The sequence below is a fragment of the Canis lupus genome, chromosome 9 (assembly GCF_003254725.2).
Source record: "Canis lupus dingo isolate Sandy chromosome 9, ASM325472v2, whole genome shotgun sequence".
Lineage (NCBI taxonomy): Eukaryota > Metazoa > Chordata > Mammalia > Carnivora > Canidae > Canis > Canis lupus.
The window spans coordinates 24,551,850-24,578,479 of record NC_064251.1 but is presented as its reverse complement, the minus strand read 5'-3'; the positions used below and the strand labels follow the sequence as shown (position 1 = coordinate 24,578,479).

Below are 26,630 nucleotides of genomic sequence, written 5' to 3'. Positions count from 1 at the left end.
AATTGACAGCACATCAGCAGACAAAGTGTCCACGAGCACTGTGCCAGAATTACCATGTCAGAATCTAGAGGCTAAAAAGCAGTCCCACATATCCCCTTGCTCACCCCGGACTCTTGATGCACTGAGGGTGGAAAGGAGAAGGAAGATGTCAGTTATGTTGGATGGGATGACTCTCAGGAAAATCACAGGCAACCAATCACTATCTCTTTGGACGAACTGCCTGTCCATTCTTGATGGGAAAATGGTAGCCAGCTTCTAGCCTGGGGCTCTGCTTGCTGCCTGGGGCAGAGCTTTGTGTAGGGTGAGGTGTTCCTCCTTCTGCCGTGAGCAGGGGAGATCTGAGGCCTCTGTTCAAGCCTCACACTCCAGGGCATGGTGTACAAGGGCACAGGCCTGACAACACTCTCTCTCCTCCCACCTCCTCGTCGGGCTAGAGGAGCTCAGGGTGGGGAAACCAGTCTGCCCCCTCCCAACCTCAGCAAAGAAACAGCAAGCACACTTGCAGGCACAAATTAACATCATCGTTTATATAAAAATAGCATTAAAAAGTTCATCTAAACATCTGTCTTCTATTCAGGTCCAGGAGTAGGAAAGGTAAAGATGTTGTTAGAAGAGGGGGAACTGGGTGACCTCTCCAAAGACCGACGGGCGCTGGCGGAGGGCTGGGGTGTTTCGGCGGTAGCCAAATCGGCCATTGAACCCCCTGATCATCCTCAGTTCTGCATTGTAGTAATCATGCCCGGTCACCTGCTGGAAGGAATGCCCTTTGGGGCAAAGAGAGAGGCCTCAGCCTGCATTCAGCTCCATCTTGCTCCCCACCCCTGCCCCCTGCTCCCACAGGGCTGGTAGAGAATGTGCTCCCCATGTCCCAGCTGAACCCTCAATCCTCAAATGTCTCAAGCCTCTTGATTAAAAGCCAAGGGTTGATGAAGTCAAGGAGAGAGATAGCTTTCTAGAAACCAAACCACATACCAGGAGTAGCACACAGGAGGAATGTGAATGGTATGTGCTAAGACAGGAGGGGCCAGAAACTTCTGGGCTTGGCTACAATTGCCTGGCTCCCAGGAAGACTGAAAAACATTTCCCCCTTCCTTTTGACCCACATAGAGAAAATGGATGAGCTCGATTTCGCCCACTGGTGCCAAGGGTCACAAGACTAGAGTGTGGCCAAAGGGTGAAGGAGTTGTGGGGTGGGAGGGCTCACGCCATCAGAAAAACATCTCCCAACCTTTCCTTTCCTGTTGTGAAATTGGGCCTGCGAAAGGAGGACACAGCCTGTTCAGGGAGCAGGGAGGAGAACATGGGCTCTAGAGTCGGAAAGAGGGGAATTCCAATCTCAAGCTAAGCTCTCCTTGGCCGGTCACCTCACCTCCCTACACTTCACTTTGCCCAGCTTAGCACAGGGGTAGTGTGAAGGCAAAAACCACCTGACCTACAGAGGTGCTTAGTCACTGAACAAGAGCATGGTGACACCATCTGCTCATGTATGAGAAGAAAAGCTGGTGATGCAGTTCCAGGGCTTCTGACCCCCGAACCCTTATCCCCTGGAAACCAGGGCTCTCTGGGGCCTGATTCCTCTCTCTAAACTGGGGAATGCACACCACTCTTCCAGGTGGGTTCACACTGAGGCTGCAAAGCCAGGTGGCACTTGCCTGCCCCTGCCCAATTTCTCCTGTTCAGGTATCTCTGTCCTTGCCCGAAGATGTGGAAATAGTCCACTATCCAGCCGTCTCTTCCTGTGCCACCGTGATCCTGAGAGTCAGAGAGAGAACACAGAAGACTGTCAGCAACCATGCTGAGGGGTACACAGGTAAAGTCCCTTTGGGCTAGTTGTGGGGGGAGAGAGACAAGGTCACAGCCAGGGGTCACCAGGCAGGACAGATGAAATATAAATATACATGTGGACCTATTGTCTCTCAGGGAGAGGCAGTATAGGTGGATAGTTAAAGGCTCAGTGTCTGCTGCCAGACTGGTTACAATTCCAGCTCTGTCACTAACAAGCTGTGACCCTGGGCCAATGACACAGCTTTTCTGGACCTCAGCTTTCTTATCAGTGAAAGGAGGACTGTAGGATTTAAGAGAGATAGTTCAAATAAAGGGCCTAACATAGTAAACCTCCTTCTTCTTCTTCTTCTTTTTTTTTTTTTTTTTTTTTTTGGCTTAAGATTTTAATTATTAGAGAGAGAGAGAGAGAGAAAGAGAGAGAGAGAGAGAATGAGCAGGGGGAGGGGGAGCAGAGGAGGGAGAAGTAGACTCCCTGTTGAGCAGGGAGCCCAAGGCAGGGCTGGATCCCAGGGCCCTGGGATCACGACCTGAGCCAATCCCAGGATACCTGGGCTCATCCTAGGACCCCGCCATCACCACCTGAGCTGAAGGCAGATGCTTAACTAACTGAGCCACCCTAGCGCCCCTATTCACAGGGCTAGCTCAGTCCACAGACCATGCCACTCTTGATCTTGGGGTTGTGAGCTCAAGCACCACCTTAGGCAGCAGTTTACTTAAAAACAAAACACCCCCCATTATCTTTATATAAATGAAAATCATACCTACTACAAACGGTTGTGATGATTAAATCCTTATAAAATGAAACACAGATAGTTTTGAAAGTGTGCGCACCATATTCTTTTCAAGCTTTTAAATACTCAAGTTTTTCTCTTTTTTTCCTCCCAAGCTCTGGATCCTTCTGTTGTAAACATCACGCAGGTAGATAGCCAGTACACACTCCAGTATGGCACACACTGATGTGTCCATACACACACAGTGCACACCCAGGCACATGTACACACACACACAAACACGGAGACCACAAATAAGCCCCAAGATTTGTTCGCAGAATTACCCGCACCAACACCACCTCTCCCCTCCCCATACCACTGTGACATACGCACACAAATATTGGAGACTTGAAAAGGCCTCCCATATTTGTTGGGGGTGTTGAAAGAAGTTGGCAGCATCAGCAAATAGCGTCAGGATCTCGGATCCACGAGGGCAAAGGCCCGGGGCGGGGCGGGGAGAGAAGTGAGGTCCGAGGAGGTTTTGGAAATTATTTCCCACCTCCTCACGGGTAGGCCCACCGAGCGAGCCCCTCTGTAACCGTGACATCACCAAAGGAGGGCGCCCCGCCTGGCGGCTCGAGGCGTCGCTTTGTCTCTTTCGCTGAAGTCACAAGGATTCTCGCACTCGGAGAATCAGTGGCGTGAGATCACCCCAAAGTGTGGGTCTGTGACGTCAAAAAGGACAATGAAACCGATCGGTCTGCCGGAGGCGGGCTTCACCACCGTTCTCTCAGGCTTGCAGAAACCCCAGATGAGTTCGTTCTCAAACTCAGGGGTGGAGAGCGATTCCTTGAGCTCAGGGAGCTCGATACCTGTCACCTGGCCCCGCCAGTTCCGGGGTTTCGTGGAGAAAGCCGGGGGTGGGGGGGGGGAGTGGGGAGGCCGGGATTTCGGAAGTCGGCCCCGCCCCCGGGGTCAGGCTCTGCGGGGACAGCCAGTGGGGTCGTCCCGGGTGCTCCTCTAATAACCTGCTCAGTCTTCCGCAGAACGGGCGGAACCACGTGGCTCTGGAAGTACCGGCGGGCGTGGCAGTCCTGCTGAGCGTTGTAGGGCGGAATCGCCGACCAGAGCTTGGGCCTCACGCGCTCGGAGGCGCGGGACATGGTGCTCACGGCCACGCCATCCAAAATGAAGCTCTTCTCCAGCCGCAGAGGACACTCGCACAAGTGCGACATCCCAACCACCGCAGCCTCCGAGGGCCTTTCTGGTGGGAGTGCAGCGCCCTAGCTCGGGGCCCCCCTGCGCATTAGTAGCATTGTTACGTGGGGTGGTGTCAAAGACTCCTGCGACACAAACCCTATTGTCCCATCCAACAGGGTAGGCTCTTAGGGCTGTGGCGTAAGTTGCCCGCAAGGCTCTTTGAGGTGAAGGATGACTAAGAGATCATGCAAGAGGAATTGGAGATTGGAGGGGTGTTGTGGAATTGGGGCGGTGTGAACGCAGTCGGGCATCGCCCCGCCCCCACCCTCCGTCTTGCCATATACATTTCCTAAACTCGGTTCCGTTGAAAAGCTCGTACCCAGAATGGATCAGAAAGAGTTCAGATACCACCTACTTCCAAATCTCATTTTACGTAACTGGAATTTGAAGCTCAGAAACATTGGGATATTCCCTAAATCCATTTAGTGGCAGATCCAGAACCAGAATTCAGGACTCCTGACTTCCACTAAGTTCACTTAAAGCAGTTCTACTTACCTAATTATTTTCATCAGCTAGCATTTCTCCTTGTAAAAAAAAAAAAAAAAATTAAAAACCAAAACAAAAACAAAACAAAAAAAAACCCCAAAACAAACAGGTGCGCCTGGGTGACTCAGTAGGTTGTCTGCCTTCAGCTCAAGTTATGATCCTGGGGTCCTGGATCTAGCCCCACAGCAGGCTTCCTGCTGAGCAAGGGAACCAGCTTCTCCCTTGGTACTGCCCCCCTCCCCATGCTAATAAAATCTTTTAAAAACCCCAAAAGCAAAAAGTCCCAGCAGGTTGACACAGTACCATATTTTTTCCTCTAATTTTATGTGTATATGACTAGCTACAGCAAACCATGAAGTGATTATTTTTCTTAAAACACTCAAGAAAGAATTTGAGAGAGATAGCAAGAGACCACAAGTGGGGAAAAGCAGCAGGCTCTCCACAAGCAGGGAGCTGGACATGGGGGTTGATCCCAGGACCCTGGGACCATGAACCGAACTGAAGGCAGAAACCCAACCAAGCCACCCAGGAACCCCAATTTTTACTTATTTCCAAAATTTTCCTCTTTAATAATAAACCCTTACATAGATGCTTTACACATCAAAGTGCTTTATTCAAACTGCTTCTCTATAAGGTGCTGTTATTTTACACTAGACAACAGGATTAGGGAAATCTCTTATATTCACTATTATATAAACGCACATGTATTAATTGGAAAAAGGTTGCTTTATATCTATACAAAAAACCACATTCTGGCAATTCAATACTCAATATATTTGATGTCTCTGACAAGTAAATTCCTTTTTTCTTTTTATTTTTTTTTTAATTTTTATTTATTTATGATAGTCACACAGAGAGAGAGAGAGAGAGAGGCAGAGACATAGGCAGAAGGAGAAGCAGGCTCCATGCACCGGGAGCCCGACGTGGGATTCGATCCCGGGTCTCCAGGATCGCGCCCTGGGCCAAAGGCAGGCGCCAAACCGCTGCGCCACCCAGGGATCCCCCTTTTTTCTTTTTAAAAAGATTTTATTTATTCATGAGAAACAGAGAGAGAGGCAGAGAGGCAGAGGGAGAAGCAGGCTCCATGCAGGAAGCCCGACGTGGGACTCATCCCAGGAATCGGGGATCACGCCCCCAGCCAAAGGCAGGAGCTCAACCACTGAGCCACTCCGGCGTCCCACTGACCAGTAAATTCCTAAGAAATCTGGAATCATAGGAAATGAAGTCTATAGTTTGAGTTCGTTCTATTAAAATTTGCAAAAAACCTGGAGAACATGGAAGCAGGAAAGTGAGAAATTTCATATAGAGCACACAAAGGGATAAAAAGGATTAATTTTAAGTGGAGGACCTGGGGGCTTCATATCACATTAGACTTCAAATTCACCAGGCTGGAGGATAGGGTAGGAAAACAGGTCTGTTTTAAAAGACTTCCAGATTTAATTTTTTTTTTATTTATTTATGACAGTCACACACAGAGAGAGAGAGAGGCAGAGACACAGGCAGAGGGAGAAGCAGGCTCCATGCACTGGGAGCCCGACATGGGATTCGATTCTGGGTCTCCAGGACTGCGCCCTGGGCCAAAGGCAGGCGCCAAACCGCTGCGCCACCCAGGGATCCCCAGATTTAATATTCCTAAAGCCAAGATAGGTCTAGTCTAGACAGCCTTGGTTCTCAATCTTGGCTGCATCTTGGAATCTCCTAGGGATCTTAAGTACTGATGCCTGGATCCTACCTCCAAATCTGACCTAATTGGTCTGGGATATTGTATGGCCTGGACACATTTCTTAACTCTTCTGGTTGAGAACCACTGATTAGGTCTTACCAAATATGTGCTAGGACCTACACATACTCTAAGCTTCAGCCTTACAGAGAACACCTAAGGCGGAGTATACTCAGATACTAGATATATGAACATCTTAGTCTAAAAAGCCTATTCCTACATCTTTAGGCCAATTGACCCAAACCTGCTAAGTGCTTATTCTCTCAGGCTCTGAATGTCACATAAATCATGGTTTAGAAAAAGTTGCAATGTCCGATGCTTTCATGCTTAATTTGCCAAGGTTTACACCCATTATGCTGGTTAATTAGATCACTTTTTATTCATGAACTAGGGTTTGGCAGGTACATTATACAGCTATCTTGTCAAAACGTTTTGACAGCAAAAAACATGCAGATATTTTTAGTAACTTAATTACCTTCCACAAGAGCAAATTTATATGGCAATCATGTTAGACTTTACAACTATAGTCCTTTATGTGCTGGCTTACCCAAAGAAAACTCTAACTCCCAAGTATGCATATATAGACATGCACCTGATCCTTCCTCACATCACTCCCTGAACTCCCATCTGTGTCCACAATCCAATCATTCACTTTATCTCAAATTAAGAGCAGTGGAGTTGGGCAGCCCCGGTGGCGTGGTGGTTTAATACCGCCTGCAGACTGGGGTGTGATCCTGGAGACCCGGGATCAAGTCCCACATCGGGCTTCCTGCGTGGAGCCTGCTTCTCCCTCTGCCTGTCTCTATGAATAAATAAAATCTTAAAAAAAAAAAAGAGCAGTGCAATTACCTGGGGTGACCTCTCATTAAACAGTATTTACTATCTGCAATTTACTTTAAGGACTCCAAACAAACAAAAAAAACCACTAAATTTTATAGCAGAAACTCAATAGTCCAAAAGTGTCTGTAAAGTCACAAAGTGCAAGTACTGCACTGAGTAGCTTCATTTTACAAAAAGAAGCAAGGGTTAGGGGGTGTTCAAGAAGGACATGTAAAAAAAAAAAAAAAGAAGAAGAAGAATGACATGTAGAAAACAGGAAGGCAAACACTGAGAACAAATAATTTTTATTTTTTTTTAAAACAAATACACCAAAGAATCATGCAATGCTGCCAGCATTGGAAGCAATCCTGGGCCACAAGTCTGCACACTCCTTTGCGACTGGTCCTGTAATAGCAGAACCTACATAAAAAAAGAACGAAGTGACAGATAAGCTCAGATAGACCCTAAGGTTAATAAGTCAACTGCTCTCGAAGACCTAGGCAACACTTTGATTTCTTTCTTACCTTTCATTTCACCTTTATTATTTACTATGACCCCCGCATTATCCTCAAAATAGAGAAACACACCATCTTTTCTCCGGTATGATTTTCGTTGTCGAATCACCACTGCTGGATGTACTAAGAGGGAAAACAGGAGAGCAGTCATTAACTTGTCAAGTCCCAGAGCCACCACAAGAAAGTAGTTCACATCTCACTTAGTTCTCCAACATTTCCCACTTGGACAGAATATATACTCATGATTCGCTTTTCATTTCTCAAAGCAAGTGTGGGATACTGCAAATACCAATCAACTCTTAAGGACTTAAGGAAAGACCTTATTCCAAGTCAAAACTGCCTGCATTTCTTGCAAGTATAAATCTGTACTCTTTTAGAAAGATTAGCAACACATTAGCAGGAAACTTGCTGAGCACCTCAATACTTGTTCCCACTTCAGGAACAGGTGGATACTGTTACAATCTTCGTATCACAAAATGGGACCCCCTTTTGGACGGAGTAAGCAGAGGTCAAGCTATTAACTCATTAGGCAACATTCCATCCCAGTATGTATTAAAACCTCCAGGAAAGTACATACCTTGATCTAAAAACTACTGCTTTCAAGGGTTAGGACTGAGTACGTACAGTGTTAGATTTTACAAATAGAAGTTCATTCACACAAATTTAACCAAAGAAGCCCTGTAATTTCTAGTGTGCATATATATACAGATACTCCTTGAATCCTAGCAATACATCCAGGATCTTGACCACACTCTACTTTATTTCAAATGCCTAATTGCCCGGCAAATGTGTGTTTGGTTTTTTTTTGTTTTTTGTTTTTTGTTTTTTTTTTAATAGAGCAAAAACTTAGGGGTTGCCTGGGTGGCTCAGTCAATTAGTCATCTGCCTTGGGCTCAGGTCATCATGCTGGGGTCCTGGGATCAAGTCCCGTGTCAGGCTCCATCCCCCCTGCCCTCACTCATGCCCTCTAATAACAACAAAAATTTACACCTATCTGTAATTTTTCACATATAGGACCTATCATCTGTGAAGCAAGAAAAAAACAGGTTACAGGAACGCCATGGTCCCATTTAAGAAGTTTACAAGCTAATTTTCTGCAAATAAGTCAGAAAGAAAGGATGGGGCACCTGGGTGGTTCAGTTGATTAAGCATCTACTTTGCAATCAGGTCCTGATCTCAGGGTCCTGGGATTGAGCCCTCCATCAAGCTCCCTGCTCAGTGGAGAGACTTTCTCCCTCTGCCCTTCCTTCTGCTCATGCTGTCTCTCAAATAAATAAATACAATCTTTTTTTTTTTAAAGACTGTATTTATTTATTCATGAGAGAGACAGAGAGGTAGAGACATAGGCAAAGGGAGAAGCAGGCTCCTCTCACAGGGAGCTTGATGCGGGACTTGATTCCAGGACCCCAGGATCATGACCAGAGCCAAAGGCAGATAACCAACCACTGAGCCACCCAGGTGCCCCAAATAAATACAATCTTTAAAATAAAGAGAGGGATCCCTGGGTGGCGCAGCGGTTTGGCGCCTGCCTTTGGCCCAGGGCGCGATCCTGGAGACCCGGGATCGAATCCCACGTCGGGCTCCCGGTGCACGGAGCCTGCTTCTCCCTCTGCCTGTGTCTCTGAGCCTCTCTCTCTCTCTGTGACTATCATGAATAAATAAATAAAATCTTTAAAAAAAAAATAAAATAAAATAAAATAAAATAAGAGAAAGGACATACAACAAAATATTATGTGATCATCTCTTGGAAGTCTGAAAGTTGGATAACTGAAATTTAACTTCCACTTCCTATGTACTTAACTGTGTTTAACTTTTTGAGGAACTGTTTTCCAAGGTCTTAAGTAACTTAAAAAAACCTACCTGCACTAAAGTAAACACTCGCCCAAACCTTCACCTACTGCACGGAAGTACTGAAGACAGGGACGTCCTGGGATCAAGTCCCACATCAGGCTCCTCACAGGGAGCCTGCTTCTCCCACTGCCTATGTTTCTGCCTCTGTGTCTCCCATGAATAAATAAAATAGTGAGAAAAAAAAAGAAAGCACTGAAGACAGGACATCACCTGCATGCAAACCTTGACTGTCACTAGCTTAGAGACTTTTGAAGAAGTTACTTATCTTCTGAGGTTCAAGTTTTCCTCTTGTAAAATAGGGATAATAGTTACATTTCCACATTCAAGATCAGACACTGCAAATACAGGACACGGATCCTGTCTATCCTTGAGGCTAATACTTTCACTATACATAAAATTAGCCCCTGATAAGGTTTTTTCTTTCTAAAATCTCTATACTCAATGTGGGGCTCGAACCCCTAAACTCAAGATTAAGTTGTATTCTCCATTGACTGAGCCAGCCAGAATCCCCTACCTCTGGATTAGGTTTTTAACAATGAAATACACATTGAAAGATAACTAGTATTTACTGAGACCCTCCTCTATTGGACTCTCATTCATCTACTCATAGCCACACACAAATCCAGGACTCTGGACCTCCAGAACTGCCCCTTTCCACACTTCTGTTACATGGAAGGCCAAGGTGAAGGGATCTATTCATTTAGCAGAAACAAGGACCAGGGGCGCCTGGGTGGCTCAGGTGGTTAAGCATCTGCCTTCGGCTCAGGTCATGATCCCAGGATCCTGGGATCAAGCCCCGCATCAGCTCCCTGCTCAGAGGGGAGTCTGCTTCTCCCTCTCCCTCTGCCCACCCCCCACCACCTTGTTCATGCTTGTTCTGTCACTCTCTCAAATAAATAAATAAAATCTTAAAAAAAAAAAAAAAAAAAAAAGAAACAAGGACCAGTAAGATTAACAGTGTTGGCAATTCACGATTTTTAAAGCCATTTAAGTGTCCTCTGGTCTGTCCCACAACAATCTGATTGAGACCAACAACACATCCCGCTGCCATCTCATCAGTGACAATGGACTGCTCTGCCCTTCTCTGACAGCTTCCCAGGCCACAGGGCAGACCCAGCAAGTGTTCTAAAAGGAAAGCCTGTCCAGTTGTATGCAGATCCCAATCTACACACTGATTAATCAATAATCACAACTCCAAGCCCTCAAGTGGGTATTCAAGGTGAGCAAAGACTTCAGACCCAAAGGCTAAGAAAGCAGGGGGTGGGAGGGCTGCTTGTATAGGCCTAAAAGGAATAACTGCAGTATGTGGTCACAACCCATCGTATTCGTACTGTACATCAAGAGATGACCAGGACTTCTCAAAAAAGCAAGATGTCCCAGGGCAGAGATAGACTAAGCAGGTACAAGAGCAAAGTTCAGGAGCTGAAGTTAAGTGCATGGAGTATCATGAGCTCTAAAGCCAGACAGAACATTATTACATTACAAGTCAGAAGTGCTCTGAGACCCTCTCCCACCCAACTCCTACTCCTAGGGGAATTAAGCAATGAGCAGTTCCCTATTATAGTTTCTACCAGAAGAAATTTAGAAGCAACTATGCTAAACCTTTGACAAGTCACAATTTTGAGTAAATCTCATCTATATAGGGCAGCCCGGGTGGCTCAGCGGTTTAGCACCGCCTTCAGCCCAGGGCGTGATCCTGGAGTCCCACGTTGGGCTCCCGGCATGGAGCCTGCCTCTCTCTCTGCCTGTGTCTCTGCCTGCCTCTCTCTCTCTCTGTGGGTCTCTCATGAATGAATGAATGAATGAATGAATGAGTAAATAAGTAAATAAAATACTAAAAAAAAATCTCATCTATATAAAGAACCTGTCCTAAAGCAGGACGCATGTTATTCTCTACTTACAAATTGTCAGGTCATAGGCCAAATGCTCTACATTCTCAGCTTATTACCCGAATCTCACAACCACTTGAGAAACTATGCAAATATTATTCTCCTTCAAATCAGTTGTTCCAGAAAAAGGAAACTTGCCTGACACCTCATCCAACTCTAAACGTCTACCAAATAATCAATAAAAAATACATTAACTAGGGGGCCTGGCTGGCTCAGTCAGTAGTGTGTGGGACTCTTAATCTTCGGATTGTGAGTTCGAGCCCCATGTTGACTATACAGATTACTTAAAAAACATTTACTAGGGGAATCCCTGGGTGGCTCAGCGGTTTGGCACCTGCCTTTGGCCCTGGGCGCGATCCTGGAGTCCCGGGATCGAGTCCCGCATCAGGCTCCTAGCATGGAGCCTGCTTCTCCCTCTGCCTGTGTCTCTGCCGCTCTATGTCTATCACGAATAAATAAATAAAATATTTTTTAAAATTTTTTACTAAATACCACCATATTCATTTATAGCCAACCAATGAGCAATGAACCATGCTCCACTGAATGAGCCATCCAGGTGCCCCATAATTTACATTTTTAAAAGATGGGCCCAGACTTCAATGTGGCAAAAATATTTAAGGAGTTAAGAGGGCAAGAACAAATAGAACAATGGGGTGCCTGGCTGTCTCAGCCAGTATAGTGTGTGACTCGATTTCAGGGTAGGAAGTTCAAGCCCCTCACTGGGCAGAGATTACTTAAAAACAACAACAACAAAAAAAACCAAATACAGCAAGACCAGGTAGCGGAGAGTAGTCTCTAAGACAGCAGGGGCAGAACGTCAATTCCAGGTATTTATCTCGCACTGCCTCTCAAAGAAAATCAAGGTTTAAGAAACCTTTAGAATGGTAAAATTATTCCATTTTCCAATAAAGGGAAAAGTCCTTCACCTGTCCACCAAGCAACGAGGATTCAGTGTCTACTCACCCTTCTTCCTGAGCTCTGGTTTGCCTTTCTTCACTGTGGCCATCACCATGTCCCCCACACCAGCAGCAGGAAGTCTGTTCAATCGTCCCTTAATCCCCTTCACAGAGATAATATACAGATTTTTGGCTCCTAGAGAGTGTAAACAAAAGTGATTGTTCTTTGGCCAGTATAATGCTTCTCCTGCACTTCCAAAGCCTATCCCTCTGCTCACACTCCCAAGTGAGTTCCCACGCCCAACCAAGGTGGTACACCTTGTCACACCACCGATTGAAGCAAAACAACACAATATGCTGCTGCTTCACCCAAAAGCAGTGTTTTTACTCTACCCTTTCTTGACGGCTCAGTGGGTCATCAGTCAAGGCCCACCGAGTGCTTTTAAAAGGGGGAGTTTGGCACAGTGCAGCTGAAGGTCTCACCTGTGTTGTCAGCACAATTGATGACGGCTCCTACCGGAAGGCCCAGGGAAATCCGGAATTTTGCACCGGAGGACCCACCACGTCCTGCGGGTAGAAGAAAAACAGCATAGGGGTCACTGTCTACTCATGGTTCGGAGTTCCCCTCCCACTCTCAAGAAATAAATTCATTTGCACATGCTTTGGGCAACGGTATACTCAATTGCCTCTCTCCGGGACTACGCCTACCCCTCCCCATAGCAAACAGCCAATTCCTATTACCGCCCCTACGTTATGATGAAGGGGCCTGAGCCTCTCAATCCTCGCTCCAACTTTTGCACCACGTAGCTCTCCCCGAAGGCAGCAGTCGTCCACTCTGGGGCCTAAACCATCCCACTTCAATAGCATTACTGGAGGAGCGCCAGGCGCAGGGGGAGGACCCCGCGGGGTTTGGCCTAAAGTCCTGTCCGGATCCTGCCACCTCAACTCTCCAGCCACCCACCCACCCCCCGCCGCTTTCGGGGGCCGTTCCAGGGCTCTCACGGTGCCCTCCTCTCCCTCTCCGCCCCGGAGGAGAGCAAAGTGCCTCAGCTGCCCATGGCCGCCGCCCGGGCGAGGCCAGCAGCCACCTCGCGACAGATGGCGAAGGATACCCAAGACTCAAAACCTCACCTCGCTTCGACATCTTGAACACCGGAAAAGGACAGAAAGGAAGGAAGACCAAAGGACTCTGGGATATGAACTTTGATGCCCCGCCCAGTATCGTCACGTGGCCCGGAGTTTGCTCAATCCGCCTCTTCTCTCCGGCCCCGGGCGCTGGCCTATTACGTAATAAACCCTGCGCCTCGGCGTGCGTTCGGGTTGCGAAGAGAAGGGCGTGCGTGTAGAGGGCCGCTGGAGGCAATGCCTCTCGGAGCGTCCTCTCGACGAGCTCCGAGGTAGTTGGGGATGCAGAAACATTGGTTAATTTACCCAGAAACCTCTTCGGAGCACGTACTATGTGTCCGGAACTTCGCTGGTGGACACTCGAGGTTCGGGAATGATTAAAAGGGTCTGCTGTGTAGGGGCCCCCGGGGACACAGGGAATGGGGGACCGAGCTAGAAAGAGCTCCAAATGGTGTCGTTAGGATGTGGTATTGAAAAAAAAGAAAAAAAAATTGTGTTGAAAGAGAGATTGCGAATAAAAATTAACAACCCTCGTCCCCCAAAAAGGATGTGGTATTGAGAAGGGCCACTAGCACTATGTATAATCCCACATATGTGTGTTTGGTCCCATACCCATTTGTATCTTAATTAATTAATTATATTTATTTTAAAGATTTTATTTATTCATGAGAGACACGAAGAGAGAGGCAGAGAAACAGGCAGAGGGAGAAGCAGGCTCCCCGCAGGGAGCCTGATGTGGGACTGGATCCCGGGATCCTGGGATCATGTCCTGAGCCAAAGGCAGACACTCAGCCGCTGAGCCACCCAGGCGCACCGCCATTTGTATTTTAGATAACTTTGGCTTATTATCCCTTTCACAGCTTCAACTTCCCCCTTTTCTGGCTTTCCTTTTGTCAATACATTCATGCAAATATTTATTGAGCACCTGGTTTATGCCAGGTACTGTCATACTTCGGACTACCTCAGGGAAAAAAGCCAGATCGACATTATTGCCTTTGAGGAGCTTACGTTCTGCTAGGGTGGCAGTGATAGCCGGTATTAGACGCTAAACAATAGATACACTAACTGCAGTGTATAGTATGTAAGATGATAATGTGTACTATGGAAAAGTAAAAGAACAAGGTAAGAGGAATCAGGAAGTGGGAATAGGGGCACATTGCAATATGAAACAATATGGTCAGTGTAGGCTCCATGGACAAAGTTGATATTAGAGCAAAGACTTTAGGTGAGGGAGTTGGCAATACCAATGTCTGGAAAGAACAGTGGAGATAGACATCAGCCAATGAGCGGCCCCAAGGCTGAAGTGTGCCTGAGCAATAAGAGGACCAGCAAGGAAGCCAGATGTGTCTGGACAGAGTAAGTGAAGGGAAGAGTAGTAAGAGAGAAGGTCAGAAATAATGGAATGAGATTGTGTATGCCTCTATGGACTTTGGCATTTGTGGACTGAAATGGAGAACCATTGCCCCACTGTAAGCAGTGAGGGGACATGATCTGACTAATATATCAGGAGAATCACGCTAACTGAGGGTAGACTGGGAGAGGACGAAAGCTCTTGCAATAACCAGGAAAGAAATGATGGTGATTTGGACTACAGTGGTAGCAGTAGAGGTAACGTGATGTGGTCAGATTCTGGATGTGTTTTGGACGTAGAGCCAATAAAATGTAGGGTGTGTAAGAAAAGAAGGAGTCAAAATGTCTCCAAGGCTTTAAGTCTGACCAAGTTGAAGTCAACTGGGATAGGGAAAACTACGGAAGGAACAGGTTTGGGGTTAAGAATAGGACTTCAGGGATGCCTGAGTGGCTCAGTGGTTGAGCATCTGCTTTTTGCTTTGGGTGTGATCCTGGAGTCCTGGATCAAGTCCCACATCAGGCTCCCTGTGGGGAACCTGCTTCTTCCTCTGCCCGTGTCTCTGCCTCTTTATGTGTCTCTCATGAATAAATAGATGAAAATCTTGAAAAAAAGAATAGGACTTCAATTTTGGATAACCAAACAAGATTCAGATAACAAGTTGGACATATTAACCCGGAGTTCTGAAGAGGAGGAGCTATAAATTTGGAAGTTGTCAGAATATAGGTATATATTTGACCCTTGAACAATTCTGGGATTAGGAGCATGGACCCCTCTGTACATACAAAAATCCGTGTATTTCATGTATAACTTTTGACTCCCCTAACTTAATTATTAGTAGACTACTTTCACCAGAAGCCTTACCAATAACATAGTCAATTAACATATGTTATATGTATCAATATTGTATTTTTACAATATAAATAAAATCGAGAAAAAAATGTTACCAAGAAAATCAAAAGGAGGGACGCCTGGGTGGCTCAGTGGTTTAGCTCCTCCCTTCAGCTCAGGGCATGATCCTGGAGTTCTGGACTCCCTGCATGGAGCCTGCTTCTCCCTCTGCCTATGTCTCTGCCTCTCTGTGTCTCTCATGAATAAATAAATAAAATCTTTAAAAAATCAAAAGGAAGAAAAAAATACATTTATAGTACTGCACTGCATTTAAAAAAAAATGGGACTGCAGTTCAAACCTATGTTGTTTGAGGATTAAGCACATTTCAAACCATAATGGTGGATGATATCATAAGGTAGGGGTATCTGGCTGACTCAGGGGGGTCCTAATCTCAGGGGTGTGGATTTGAGCTCAACAGTGAGTGTAAAGATTAATTAAAAATAAAAAAATATAAGAAGAAATAAGGGTAAATAAAGACCATGATCTAAGCTCTGGGGCACTTCAACAGTAGAGAAGTCTGTAAATCTGTTCATTTATAAATCTCTCTTAACACTCTTAAAATGCCTTCATTTGGTCCTGCCAACTTCTCTAGCTATCTTTTTTTTTTTTTTTTGCTCTCCTTCACTTCCATGTGTTTCTCTATGATTTCTTTACCAAATTTGTCTCTCAATGAACAGAACACCTATCCATCCAGGTGTCCCATCTGAGACTCTTGCCCGAGTTCTTTTCAGTTTGTCTTCTGAATGTCTGTAACGGGGTGCCTGGCTGGCTCACTGTGTAGAGCTGTGACTCTTGATGTCAGCGTTGTGCATTTCAGGCCCATGATGGGCATGGAGATTACTTTAAAAATAAAAAATCGGGCAGCCTGGGTGGCTCAGCGGTTTAGCGCTGCCTTTGGCCCAGGGCATGATCCTGGACATCCGGGATCAAGTCCCATGTCTGGCTCCCTGCATGGAGCCTGCTTCTGTCTCTGCCTTTCTGTGTGTGTGTGTGTGTGTGTGTGTGTGTGTGTGTGTCTCATGAATAAATAAATAAAATATTTTTTAAAAATTAAAATAAAAAACCTCGGAGTACCTGGCTCGCTCAGTAGTTGAGCATCTGTCTTTGGCTCAGGTCCTGATCCCAGGGTCCTGGGATTGAGTCCCACATCGGGCTCCCCACGGGGAACTTGCTTCTCCCTCTACCTGTCTGCCTCTCTCTCTGTGTCTCTCTTGTATAAACAAAATATTTAAAAAATAATAAAAAATCTCAAACAAAATCTGTTATATCTATCCACTTCTCTCCATCTCCTCTAGTACTACTCTGGTCCATGTCTTAACCTAAGCTACTTCTGAAGCTTCCTAGCATACCTCCTGACCTCTGTTTCTCCCCCTCCACCCACTCACCTTTCATATAATGGCCAGGAATGATTTTTCAGAAATACAATTACAAAGTCATCCTCCTGAAAATCCTCCAGTGGTTTCTAGCACTCTTAGAATCAAAGTTAAAATCTGTATCATGGCCTACTAGGCCCTGATCTGGCATTGCCCTACCTCATTAACTGTATCTTACACCATGCTTGCTCTTGTTCTGACGAGTTGGCTTTTTAGTCTCGGAAACTGCCCATGCTCCTAAATACCCTTAGGCCTCTCACATGTTTGGAACTCTCTACCCTGCCTTCCCTCATCATGTATATCATGCCTATAATTTTTCAGATTTTTGGCTTAAATATCTTGTCACCCATGGTTTTCATGATGCTGCTAATAAAAGAAGTTACTATTTATGCAATGTTACTGAGTCCTAGTCATTGAGTTAAGCATTTACTGGAACGTGACTTCTTGGATCCGCCCAACAACCCTGTGATGTAGGTATTCTTATTCTCACTTACCAATGAGAAAACCAAGACATACAAAGGTAAAGTCCAGGAAGACAGTTCATGAAAGGCGGAGCTGGAATGTCCCCCCAAATCTGGCTCATTTCAAAACACATTCCCTTAACCACTATGTTGGCTATATTTCCTCCTGTATTTCCCTTTGTGATCAAGCCCACCCTGATAGCTTCAATCATTGTCTATATGCTAATTGCTCCCCCATCTATATCTGCAAGCCCAGACATTTCTGCTTAGCTCTCACCAATATACGGAAATGATGATTGGGATACCTCTACTGCAGAGGGACTTCAAACCTGGCATGTCCAAAACAAAAATCATCCTTTTCCCAGGAAATCTGCTCTTCTTCCTGTATTAGTTTTTTTCTTCTTTTTATTTTTATTTTATTAAATTTTATTTGTTTATTTATTTATTTATTTATGATAGTCACAGAGAGAGAGAGAGAGAGAGAGAGAGGCAGAGACACAGGCAGAGGGAGAAGCAGGCTCCATGCACCCACCAGGAGCCTGATGTGGGACTCGATCCCGGGTCTCCAGGATCACACACTGGGCCAAAGGCAGGCGCCAAACCGCTGCGCCACCCAGGGATCCCCTTTTTATTTTTTAAAGTAAACTCTATGCCAAACATGGGGCTCAAGCTCATAACCCTAAGATCAGTGGTTGCATTCTCTACCCACTGAGCCAGCCAGGCTTCCCTGTATTTGTCTTAGCTGGTGCTACTACCAGTGTCTGACCATAACACTTTATTGCTTAAAACACCGAGCTGGCTCTCCAGGGCTTATAGAATAAAGTCCAAGCTCTTAGCACAGTATTGGAGTCTCTTTCTGAAATGGCTTACCTTCTCTCTGGCCTCATCTCTGATCACCTCGCCTCTTACACTTCATTCTCCAGCAACACCAAACTGCTTAGAATTTCAGGACTCTTGCTTTATCCTCATGTTCTTCAAAATTTGTGCTCAAATGTCATACCTTTCCTGTGCCATTTCACAACCAAAGCATGCTCTCCCCTGAGCCCTCTCTTTACTAAGAGTAGTGGTTCTCAAGTGTTTGTCTGAAGACCTCTTAACATTCTTAGATTGTTGAGGACCCCAAAGAGTTTTTGTTTATATAGGTTATGTCTATCGACATTGACCAGATTAGACATTAAAATTGTGAGATGTTTAAGTATTTGTTAATTCACCTAAGATAATAAGTCTACGCTTATTAAAAATACATAACATCTTAAAATGAAAAATACATCTTTCCAAACAAAAATTATTCATTTATTTAAAAGATTTTATTTATTTATTCATGAGAGACAGAGAGAGAGAGAGAGAGAGAGGCATAGACACAGGCAGAGGGAGAAGCAGGCTCCCTGCAGGGAGCCTGATGCGGGACTCAATCCCAGACCCCGAGATCACACCCTGAGCCTAAGGCAGATGCTCAACTGCTGAGCCACCCAGGCGTCCCCAAACAAAAATAATTTAATGAGAAGAGTGACTTTGCTTTACATCCTTTTGGGGATCCCTTTAATGTCTGGGTTAAAGGAAGACAGCTGGATTTTCATGCTCCCATACAAAATTTGTTATGATATCACACATGGTAGCTTCTGGAAAGCTCTACTGAATACTCAAGAAACAGGTAAATAATGTAGTATTGTAAAACTAACTTTCTCTTGCTAGAAAGTGTCTCCGAGACACCCGGGAATCTTCAGACCATTGTTTGGGAACCACTGACCTGCATAAAAGGGCCCTGCAATGGTTAGGGACATCATTACCTCATACACTAATTCCTTTGTTTGCATGTTGACTCAGGTATTAGAACATGAAATCCTCAGTGCTGTGGTTCATTACTTTCTGTGTGTGTTCCAGAACACTGGGCGAAATGGACAGGATGACTATTTCCTTAGTATTATCTCTCTCTCTCTCTCTCTCTCTCTTTTTTTTTTAATCATCTTGAGGGTGCTAAGGCTTAAAAGTGAATACAGCAGGGGGCACCCGGATTTGAACCGGGGACCTCTTGATCTGCAGTCAAATGCTCTACCCCTGAGCTATACCCCCTCTGCTGGCTGGAGAGGGATTATATCCTAATTGTAGTGTTCACTGACCAGACCTTTCTGGTGATTGATAATGGTTTGGTACCTGTGATCGATTCTTTGAGGTTTCCTGGGGGTGATACAAAGAACCAAGAGAAGATTGCAGAGGTGATCTGGACCCAGTGGTGGGAGAGGAATGCAAAGTCAGCTCTGACCCAGGCTTGAAGGTCCTGTGGGAGGGGTGTGGATAGGATTCCTTCTTTCCAACAACTACAGGCTTTTCTACCTCTAGCTTCTGGGAATTAACTGTTCTGTGCATTACCATCTTCCCTGCTTGCAACCTGAGCTGCACTGAATCCCCAGCCCAGTGCTTTGTGCAAGAGAGGAAGTGCTTCCCTTGTCCTTCTTCAGACCCTCTCCGCTCCTGTACCAGACGAGCTTCTATTGTCTCCGTTCTCAGCATCTTCAGTCACTTTCTCTGGCTTCTTCAAACATCATCAGGTTTCCCCAAGATCAGAAAGCCTTTCGGTTGCTTTGTACAGCTGCAGTCGCCTGCGCATTTCTTCTTTCTCACTACCAATTTATAAGAAAGGCAGTGACTTCATTTCTTTCATTATCCACTACCTGTCTCTGCAGTTCTGCTACTCTGCATTTGCCTTCTCGACTGTCACTAATTTCTTCCCCTGGAGTATGTATCTTGTTTCTCCAACTAGACTGTAAGTTCTTTGAGGGCAGGGATCACTTTACATTCCTCCTTGGATTCCCCCACAGTAGTTGGCACAGTGCCTGGTTCACTACACGCCCTAGTTTGTACTTGATAGCCAAACCACAATCCTGATTAAACTCAACTATTACATTACACCACGCTAGCACTCAAGCAGCTGAATGTTGTCGGAGAAGAACTCACAAGTTCTGTGTCACTTCATCAGTCTCAAACAGGCTAGTGTTCCCTGCCTAGTATTCCTACACCACTGGCTGACTAGCTAGGTTCACTTTCTCAGTCTCCAAAATGTTTATTCCACACACTTTCTCCTGTCTTAAACCTTCCATATCTTATCTTTCCTCACTCTCTTAGCTGAAAAGCTGGCCTCTTCCTTTTTTGAGAAAATTAGAATCTGTCAGAAGCAGTGGTATGCTGGTAAATGGCTAACAGCTGGCTTAAGAGGACCTGATTTATAGCATTTGCTAATTCCCATGGTGCAAATATCCCACCCGCCAATTTCAAGCTACCCAAATGAAATCAACTGGCTTTTTAAATTCCTGAAAATTCAATCATCAGCTCTCACAAGCGGTATGAGCCAAGTCTAGCACACTTCTAGGGTTGACCACCTCCTTCATCAACTACCCACTGTACACCGACAACTCCAGAATTACATTTCCAACCCAGACCCCTCCCTGATCCCTAGAATTAACAGGATCTTCAACTGCACTCTTAACATCTCCTCTTCAACATTTATGGGGCAGCACCCCTCTCTTAACATATTGACCCATATTAGAATGTGAAGTCCATGAGGATAGGAGGCTATCCTGTTTTACTTTGGGTAAGAGTTTTTAAGATAAATTTAATTTTTTTCCCTCCTAACATACTCCTTTCCCAGTGTTCTTTATCTCAGGAAACCACATAACCATTCACCAAGAGAGTGAATATAAAAAAGAAGAGTCACTCTTGATTTATCTCTTTCTCTCCTCTTCCTCAAGCCATCCAATATACAGGAATCATGGAGCTCCTCTGTCATGATCAATCTGGATACCTATACCCCTCTCCAGCTCTGCTGTTCTCACTGTAGGACGTTAAATAATGGCCTTCTAGGTATCTCCATGTCCCAATCCTCTTGTGAATATGTTAGCTTATAAAATAAAAGGGACTTTGCAGGTATGGTTCAGTTAAGAATCTTGAATTTAGGAGATTATTTTGGATTATGTAGATAAACTCAATTTAATCACAAGGGTCCTTAGAGAAGCAGGAGGATTAGAGTCAGAGACTGAGAGAAGATGTGAGGATGGATGCAGAGATCAGAGGGTAAGAAGATACTACCCTGGCTTTGAAGATAGAGGAAGGGGCCATAAGCCAAGAAATGCAGGTGGCCTCTGAGAACTACAAAAAAACAAACAACAACAACAACAAAAAAACACCAAAAAACAAAACAAAAAACAAAAACAAAGAAACCAATTCTCTCCTAAAGCCTCCAAAAGAATACAGGCATGTCAACACGTTGAGTTTAGTCCAGTGAATTTGATTTGCAATTCTGACCTCCAGGAGTGTAAGATGATACTTTTGTGTTGTTTTAAGGAAATAAGTTCATGGTGGTTTGTTACAGCAGCAATAGGAAATAAGTACACTGTTGTAGTGTAAGACACCACCACCATCTCTCACCTGCACTACTGCAATAGCATCCTAATCTGTCTCTGTGTCCACCTTTTTCTTTTCCTTTATTGTGGCAAGAACACTTAACGTGAGATCTACCCTCTTTATAGATTTTTAAAGATTGATTTTATTTATTTATTTATTTATTTATTTATTTATTTATTTATTTATGAGAACGAGTGAACATTGAGCCTGATGTGGGGCTCCATCTCACCACTGTGAGATCATGACTTGAGCAGAAACAAAACTAAGAGTCAGATGCTCAACCAATTGAGCCACCCAGACATACAGATTTTTAAGTGTACAGTACAATATTGCTAACTATAGGCACACTATTGTATAACAGATCTCTAGAAATTATTTATCTTGTATACCTGAAACTTTATAGCCACTGGCTAGCAATTCCCCATGTGTCTCTTTCCTCATCCCTGGCAGCCATTCTATTCTCTGTTTCTATGAGTTTGACTGTTTTAGATACCTCATATAAGTGGAATTATTCAGTGTTTGTCCTTCTATGATTGGCTTATTTCACTTAGCATAATGTCCTATGTTGTCAAATATTGCAAAATTTCCTGCCTTTTTTTTTTTTAAGGCCGAATAATATCCCATTTTATGTATTCTCTATGCCAATTCTTGAGTCCCACAGTAGTGTGGGTGATGATTTCAAATCCCCGCTCAAAACCGTCCAATGGCTGGCTTTTCATCCATTTGAAATAAAATCCAAACTCCTTACCTTGGATTACAAGGCCCTCTATGGCCCAGGCTACCTGTGCAGCTCTTTTGAATTGCTCTCCCCTTGTCCACCTGTCCAGCCACTCTGGCTCTAGGGATTTGCAGTAGTCATTTCTGCTACCTAGCATTCCTGCCCTCCCAGATAACCAAACTGTTTCTTATATGTCTTTCAGATCTTAACTTTCTAGTTTGTTGTTTGTGTTCACTAGATTTTAAACTCGTTGTAAGAACAGAAAGTGTGTTTGGCACCTAAAGTAGAGAAGTTGCTCCATAAAAGGGGAGAGCCACCCCTAGAGAGTATACTCCTGGAACATCTCCTAGGGGTATCTTGTTAGCTGGTGTTTGTATCTTTTTTAGAGAGACCAGGCAAAAGGATTCCCCACCCAGTTTTGCAAAAGGTTGTTTTCTGACTTCTTTGGGTAAAGAGATGGGTTGGATTGTGGATAAAGAATTGAGCCCATTTTGAAAAGGCAGATTGGTATCTGAGTTCACACATTTTCAAAATGCCATGTCTTCAACTGTATTTTAATTTTGTTCCTCCTTACTAGAAAATTCAGTATCACCTAGCAAGAAGAAACTTGTTTTTTTTTTTAAGAAACTAACTTTGAACAAATAATTTTCAGGATGAAAAATTTAGGATTGCAGTAAAGAGAATTTACCAGGCTTTCACCAGCAGAGGGGGTATAGCTCAGTGGTAGAGCATTTGACTGCAGATCAAGAGGTCCCCGGTTCAAATCCGGGTGCCCCCTTGGTTGCCTTTACTGTTTTTCGCAGTTGTTCAGGTATAACTCGGACTTCTGTAGGTTCTGAATCCGAAACTCTTTGGAATCCCAATCTTTCACTTGTCTGATTTCCCCCAGCAGGTACTTGTTCCTTATACCCGAGAAGCAAAGAGCAAAGCCCCAGAGGTTGAATGGTGATTACTCTGCCCACTCAGTATATATACCCCAACTCAGTGGCAAGAAGCCCACTTGTATGTAAAAAGAAGGCACCAAACTATTTTCATCTCTGAGACTGAGATCTATTGGTTTAATATTATTTATATTTCTCTTTGGGCAATATTATTGCGCTGAGTTCATACTCTGAGAAGACTGTGAGAACACAATCCAAGTTCAGAAGGCATATCTACATGGTTGCGAAGTTTAAGACCCAGCACACAGAGAGAAGATATGTCAAAAGTGAAGGGCTTTCTCCTTCTTTATGTTAGCTCAAAGGGAGGGCTTTGGTTGGATAAAACTACAGGTGGTAAGTTTGAGGCCTCGTGTCCAGAAACGGGGTGAAAACCTGGCTATTTCTTGGGACTGGGCTTTTCACCCGACAGTGGCTCTGCTCAATCTCAATATCTATCTAGACTTTGAATGCCTCTCACATTTATGAAAGCTATGGGGAAAAATGCACTGGAGTATTCCCCAGGGGCTCCGAAGAATGACACAACCAGATTCCCGGTTTAAAATATCACAGCTGCCCCCTGACCCAGGCAGCATGTCTCTCCCTTTCTCCTTTATTTTTCCTTTTTTTGGGCAAAATCTAGTCGAGGGGGTTGCCTTTGCTGATTTAACACAATGTTTCCCTGTGGCCCAACAGTGATAATTGTCAGTCAGGAAGCCAATAGATATCTGCCCTACCTTCAGGTTGTGAAACTCAATTGTCCCCTATTACTAGTTCAGCAGTTCTCAAAGTGTGGAACCCTGACCAGCAGCAGCAGCACCCGCACCCAGGAACTGGTTACAAATGCAAATTCTTGAAGTTCCACTCCCGGTCTACAAAATCAGAAACTGGGGGTGTCTTAACAAGCTCTTTTGGTAATTCTGATTCACGCTCAAGTTTGAGAGTCGGGTCATCAGTATATATCAGTTTGCATCCGGATGTAACTTTATTTTTATAAATTAAAATGAGCCTATGGGTGTGCTTTCATCCTGCCTGCGTCATGAGCAATAGGGAAGGGTGAATATAGCAGGTCCATGACATTGTTAATAAAGAAAGTTGAAGTCGGGGAAAGGTGTTTGTGGGTTTCCTTATCTTGACCATCCACCTCCCTCATCGGAAATGGAAAGCCAAATTGGGGGGTGGGTGGGTAATCTTGTTCCCCGATCCCAGCGTGAGGCTGCTTGGCATCGGCCACAGAAACCCTGACGCTTCTGGCGCGGATAATAGGGACACGCAGCTTCTGTACTTGGATTTGTGCGTGCACCCGGTCCTTCTCCTGCTGGGTACAAAGCAAAACCGAAAGCTTTCTGCTAAGGTTGGAAAACGCGGAAGGCATTTAAAAAAATCCTACTTTCTGTTTTCTCTTAACCTAGAATCCAATGTTCAATAGTTAATCCAAGTTGTTAAATGCTCGTCACAGCGTGGAGGAAAAACCACGAAGGGGGCACCCGGATTTGAACCAGGGACCTCTTGATCTGCAGTCAAATGCTCTACCACTGAGCTATACCCCCACGCCGCTGCTGCGCCTGGACATGGCTCTTTTGGGTACTAAGACATTACTACACTAAGAGTAGGGAATAAGGAGAAAGGAATGAAGGAAGAAAGGGGGCCAAGCGGAAAGCAGATGGTGTCCGGACCCGGAGAACCCTGGGACAGCGACAGGACAGAGGTCGGGGAGGGAAGAACTAGCCGGGGCTACAAGGCGCAGCGTCCAGGCTGTACCGGTTCCGCCCTACAAATGTGGGAAAGGATGTGGGGGGAAGGGAGGCGAACTAAGGGGCGGGGCAGGGGCTTCCCGTTCCGTCCGCAGGTTCACGCCAGGTACCGACGGGCACAAAGGAAAGTCCCCGAATCTGGTGAATCCGATCGGGCGTTCAGGAGGGTTCTAGCCCCACCCTCGAGGTGCGAGGGCTTTGCCCGCCTCCCGCAGCCCGGGCGCCCCAGATGTGCAGCCAGACCGGCTCCGCGCCGCCTCCAGCGCCGAGGGGTCCCTGGCCTCCGGGCGCGTTTCTCCCCGCACCTTCTGCTGGAGGGCGCCCGCGCACGGGGGACCCCATGGACGCACCTAGGCGCGCGCCCCCTGCCCAGCCGCCCTCCCCGGAATCCGCCCCCGCGCAGCCCCACGTCGCCCGGGAAGCGCGCCGCCCGCGCGCGCCCCTGCCCGCGCCCGCGGCGCGTCCCCGCCCCGGTGCAGCCCCTCCTCCCCGCTGTGTTTATTAGGGGAAGGAGGGCGGAGGCGGAGGCCAGTTCCCTAGCTCCAGCCGCCGTCGCCGCTGCCTGTGTAGTTGCAGCAGCGGCCGCCTCCCGCCAGCTCGCTCCGGGGAAAGAGAACGCGCGCGAGCTCGGGCGTCCCCGCCCCAGCCCTTCCCGGAGCCATGAATCCCAACTGCGCCCGGTGCGGCAAGATCGTGTACCCCACGGAGAAGGTGAACTGTCTGGATAAGGTGAGCTCCGGGATCGGGAGGCGCGTCCTCGCAACCCCCGAGCAATGCTCCGGATTAGGGGAGGAGAGAAGGGCCGGGTCTGTGCCGCCTCAACCCCGCGATCCCGGGAGGAGGGAGGGAGGGCGGTGTCATGGGGTGTGGGGACAGACCCCAGTCCGGAGACGGGGGATGTGCGGCGCGGCAGGGAGTCCACGCTTGGCGGTAGCCACTACTGGAGAATAGTGGGCTCTGAGCCCTGGGGCTGGGAGGACGGAAGAGGAGTGGGGAGGCCAGGCCCCGGGTGGGGGGTGGGGGAAGGTTAGGGGTGCAGTCCCGCCCCCTAGGGCCGAGAGAGTGAGAGGAGACGGCCGCTCCCTCTCCCCGCCGAGCTGAGCGCCAAGTAGGCGGAAGCGCCGGGCGCTGGGGGAGGGGGAGGGGGAGGGGGCGGCGGGGGGGCGGGGCAGAGGTTGGGGGGCCCAGCGAAACCGTCAGCGCTGGCCGCAAATGGCCGGACTTCGTGGCCTGGAGACCGGGGGGCTGGGGCTATCAGCCGCGAGTGTTGCATCTGATGAATTGGGCTTCGGATAAGGACCCAAGCCCCACCTTTTTTTGGACGACCTGTACCCCCCTCGGTGGTTCAGGGCTTAAGGGACTAGGAGATATCCTCCATCGCTTCCCAGCCCCCACCTCAAATTAGAAGCCAACTCCCGGGGCTAGGCCGCCCAGCCAGAACGGGGCGGGGTCGGGTGCTGGAGTAGGGTGGGTGGGGGGTGCTTTGCAGAGATCTCTTGAAATTGTGCGCAGAGCCTGAGACTGGCCTGTAGAACAAAGAGCTAACTTTTCAAAGCAGGTTTCCCCAATGGAGGGTGGGGTTGGCTGAGTTCTGGGGAAGCCAAGAAGGGAAGGTGGCCTTCTGGAAATTCACGGTCCCCCGGGGGCCTTTACTCGTCGTCTCCCCCCCACCCCCCCATCCATGCTGGACTTGTTCATCTGGTTGCTATTATACTT

The 26,630-nt window shown here is 46.4% G+C and overlaps 3 protein-coding genes and 4 non-coding genes across 9 annotated transcripts in view; 2 read left to right on the top strand and 5 right to left on the bottom strand.

Annotated features, from left to right (window-relative positions):
- Positions 1-506: 506 nt before the first annotated feature.
- C9H17orf98 (chromosome 9 C17orf98 homolog) lies at positions 507-3,855 on the bottom strand. The gene is made up of 3 exons (XM_025440499.3): positions 3,524-3,855; positions 1,653-1,752; positions 507-764 (listed from the first exon to the last, which is right to left on the bottom strand). The coding sequence occupies exons 1-3, from the start codon at positions 3,728-3,730 to the stop codon at positions 607-609; spliced, it is 465 nt and encodes a 154-aa protein (XP_025296284.1). The 5' UTR covers positions 3,731-3,855; the 3' UTR covers positions 507-606.
- A 3,214-nt stretch (positions 3,856-7,069) lies between these two features.
- RPL23 (ribosomal protein L23) lies at positions 7,070-13,193 on the bottom strand. Its single transcript, XM_025440722.3, has 5 exons — positions 13,063-13,193; positions 12,415-12,498; positions 11,999-12,127; positions 7,305-7,418; positions 7,070-7,200 (listed from the first exon to the last, which is right to left on the bottom strand). The coding sequence occupies exons 1-5, from the start codon at positions 13,073-13,075 to the stop codon at positions 7,118-7,120; spliced, it is 423 nt and encodes a 140-aa protein (XP_025296507.1). The 5' UTR covers positions 13,076-13,193; the 3' UTR covers positions 7,070-7,117.
- On the bottom strand, positions 12,249-12,383 carry LOC112655735 (small nucleolar RNA SNORA21). The gene has a single exon (XR_003133862.1). It is a non-coding gene; the product is annotated as a small nucleolar RNA SNORA21 (small nucleolar RNA).
- Positions 13,194-13,294: 101 nt separating the features above from the next.
- The window catches only part of LASP1 (LIM and SH3 protein 1), a 51,987-nt gene continuing 38,651 nt past the window's right edge, over positions 13,295-26,630 (top strand). Inside the window, exon 1 of one of the 3 annotated variants that reach the window (XM_025440720.3) lies at positions 13,295-13,421. In XM_025440720.3, the coding sequence (XP_025296505.1) occupies positions 13,389-13,421 (33 nt within the window). In that variant the 5' untranslated portion in view covers positions 13,295-13,388. Of the gene's footprint in view, positions 13,442-25,393; positions 25,644-26,630 lie in introns of those variants that run through there. The other 2 variants (XM_025440721.3, XM_025440719.3) reach the window with 2 other exon arrangements.
- Positions 19,129-19,200, bottom strand: TRNAC-GCA (transfer RNA cysteine (anticodon GCA)). Its single transcript has one exon. It is a non-coding gene; the product is annotated as a tRNA-Cys (tRNA).
- On the top strand, positions 22,950-23,021 carry TRNAC-GCA (transfer RNA cysteine (anticodon GCA)). The gene has a single exon. It is a non-coding gene; the product is annotated as a tRNA-Cys (tRNA).
- Positions 24,639-24,710, bottom strand: TRNAC-GCA (transfer RNA cysteine (anticodon GCA)). Its single transcript has one exon. It is a non-coding gene; the product is annotated as a tRNA-Cys (tRNA).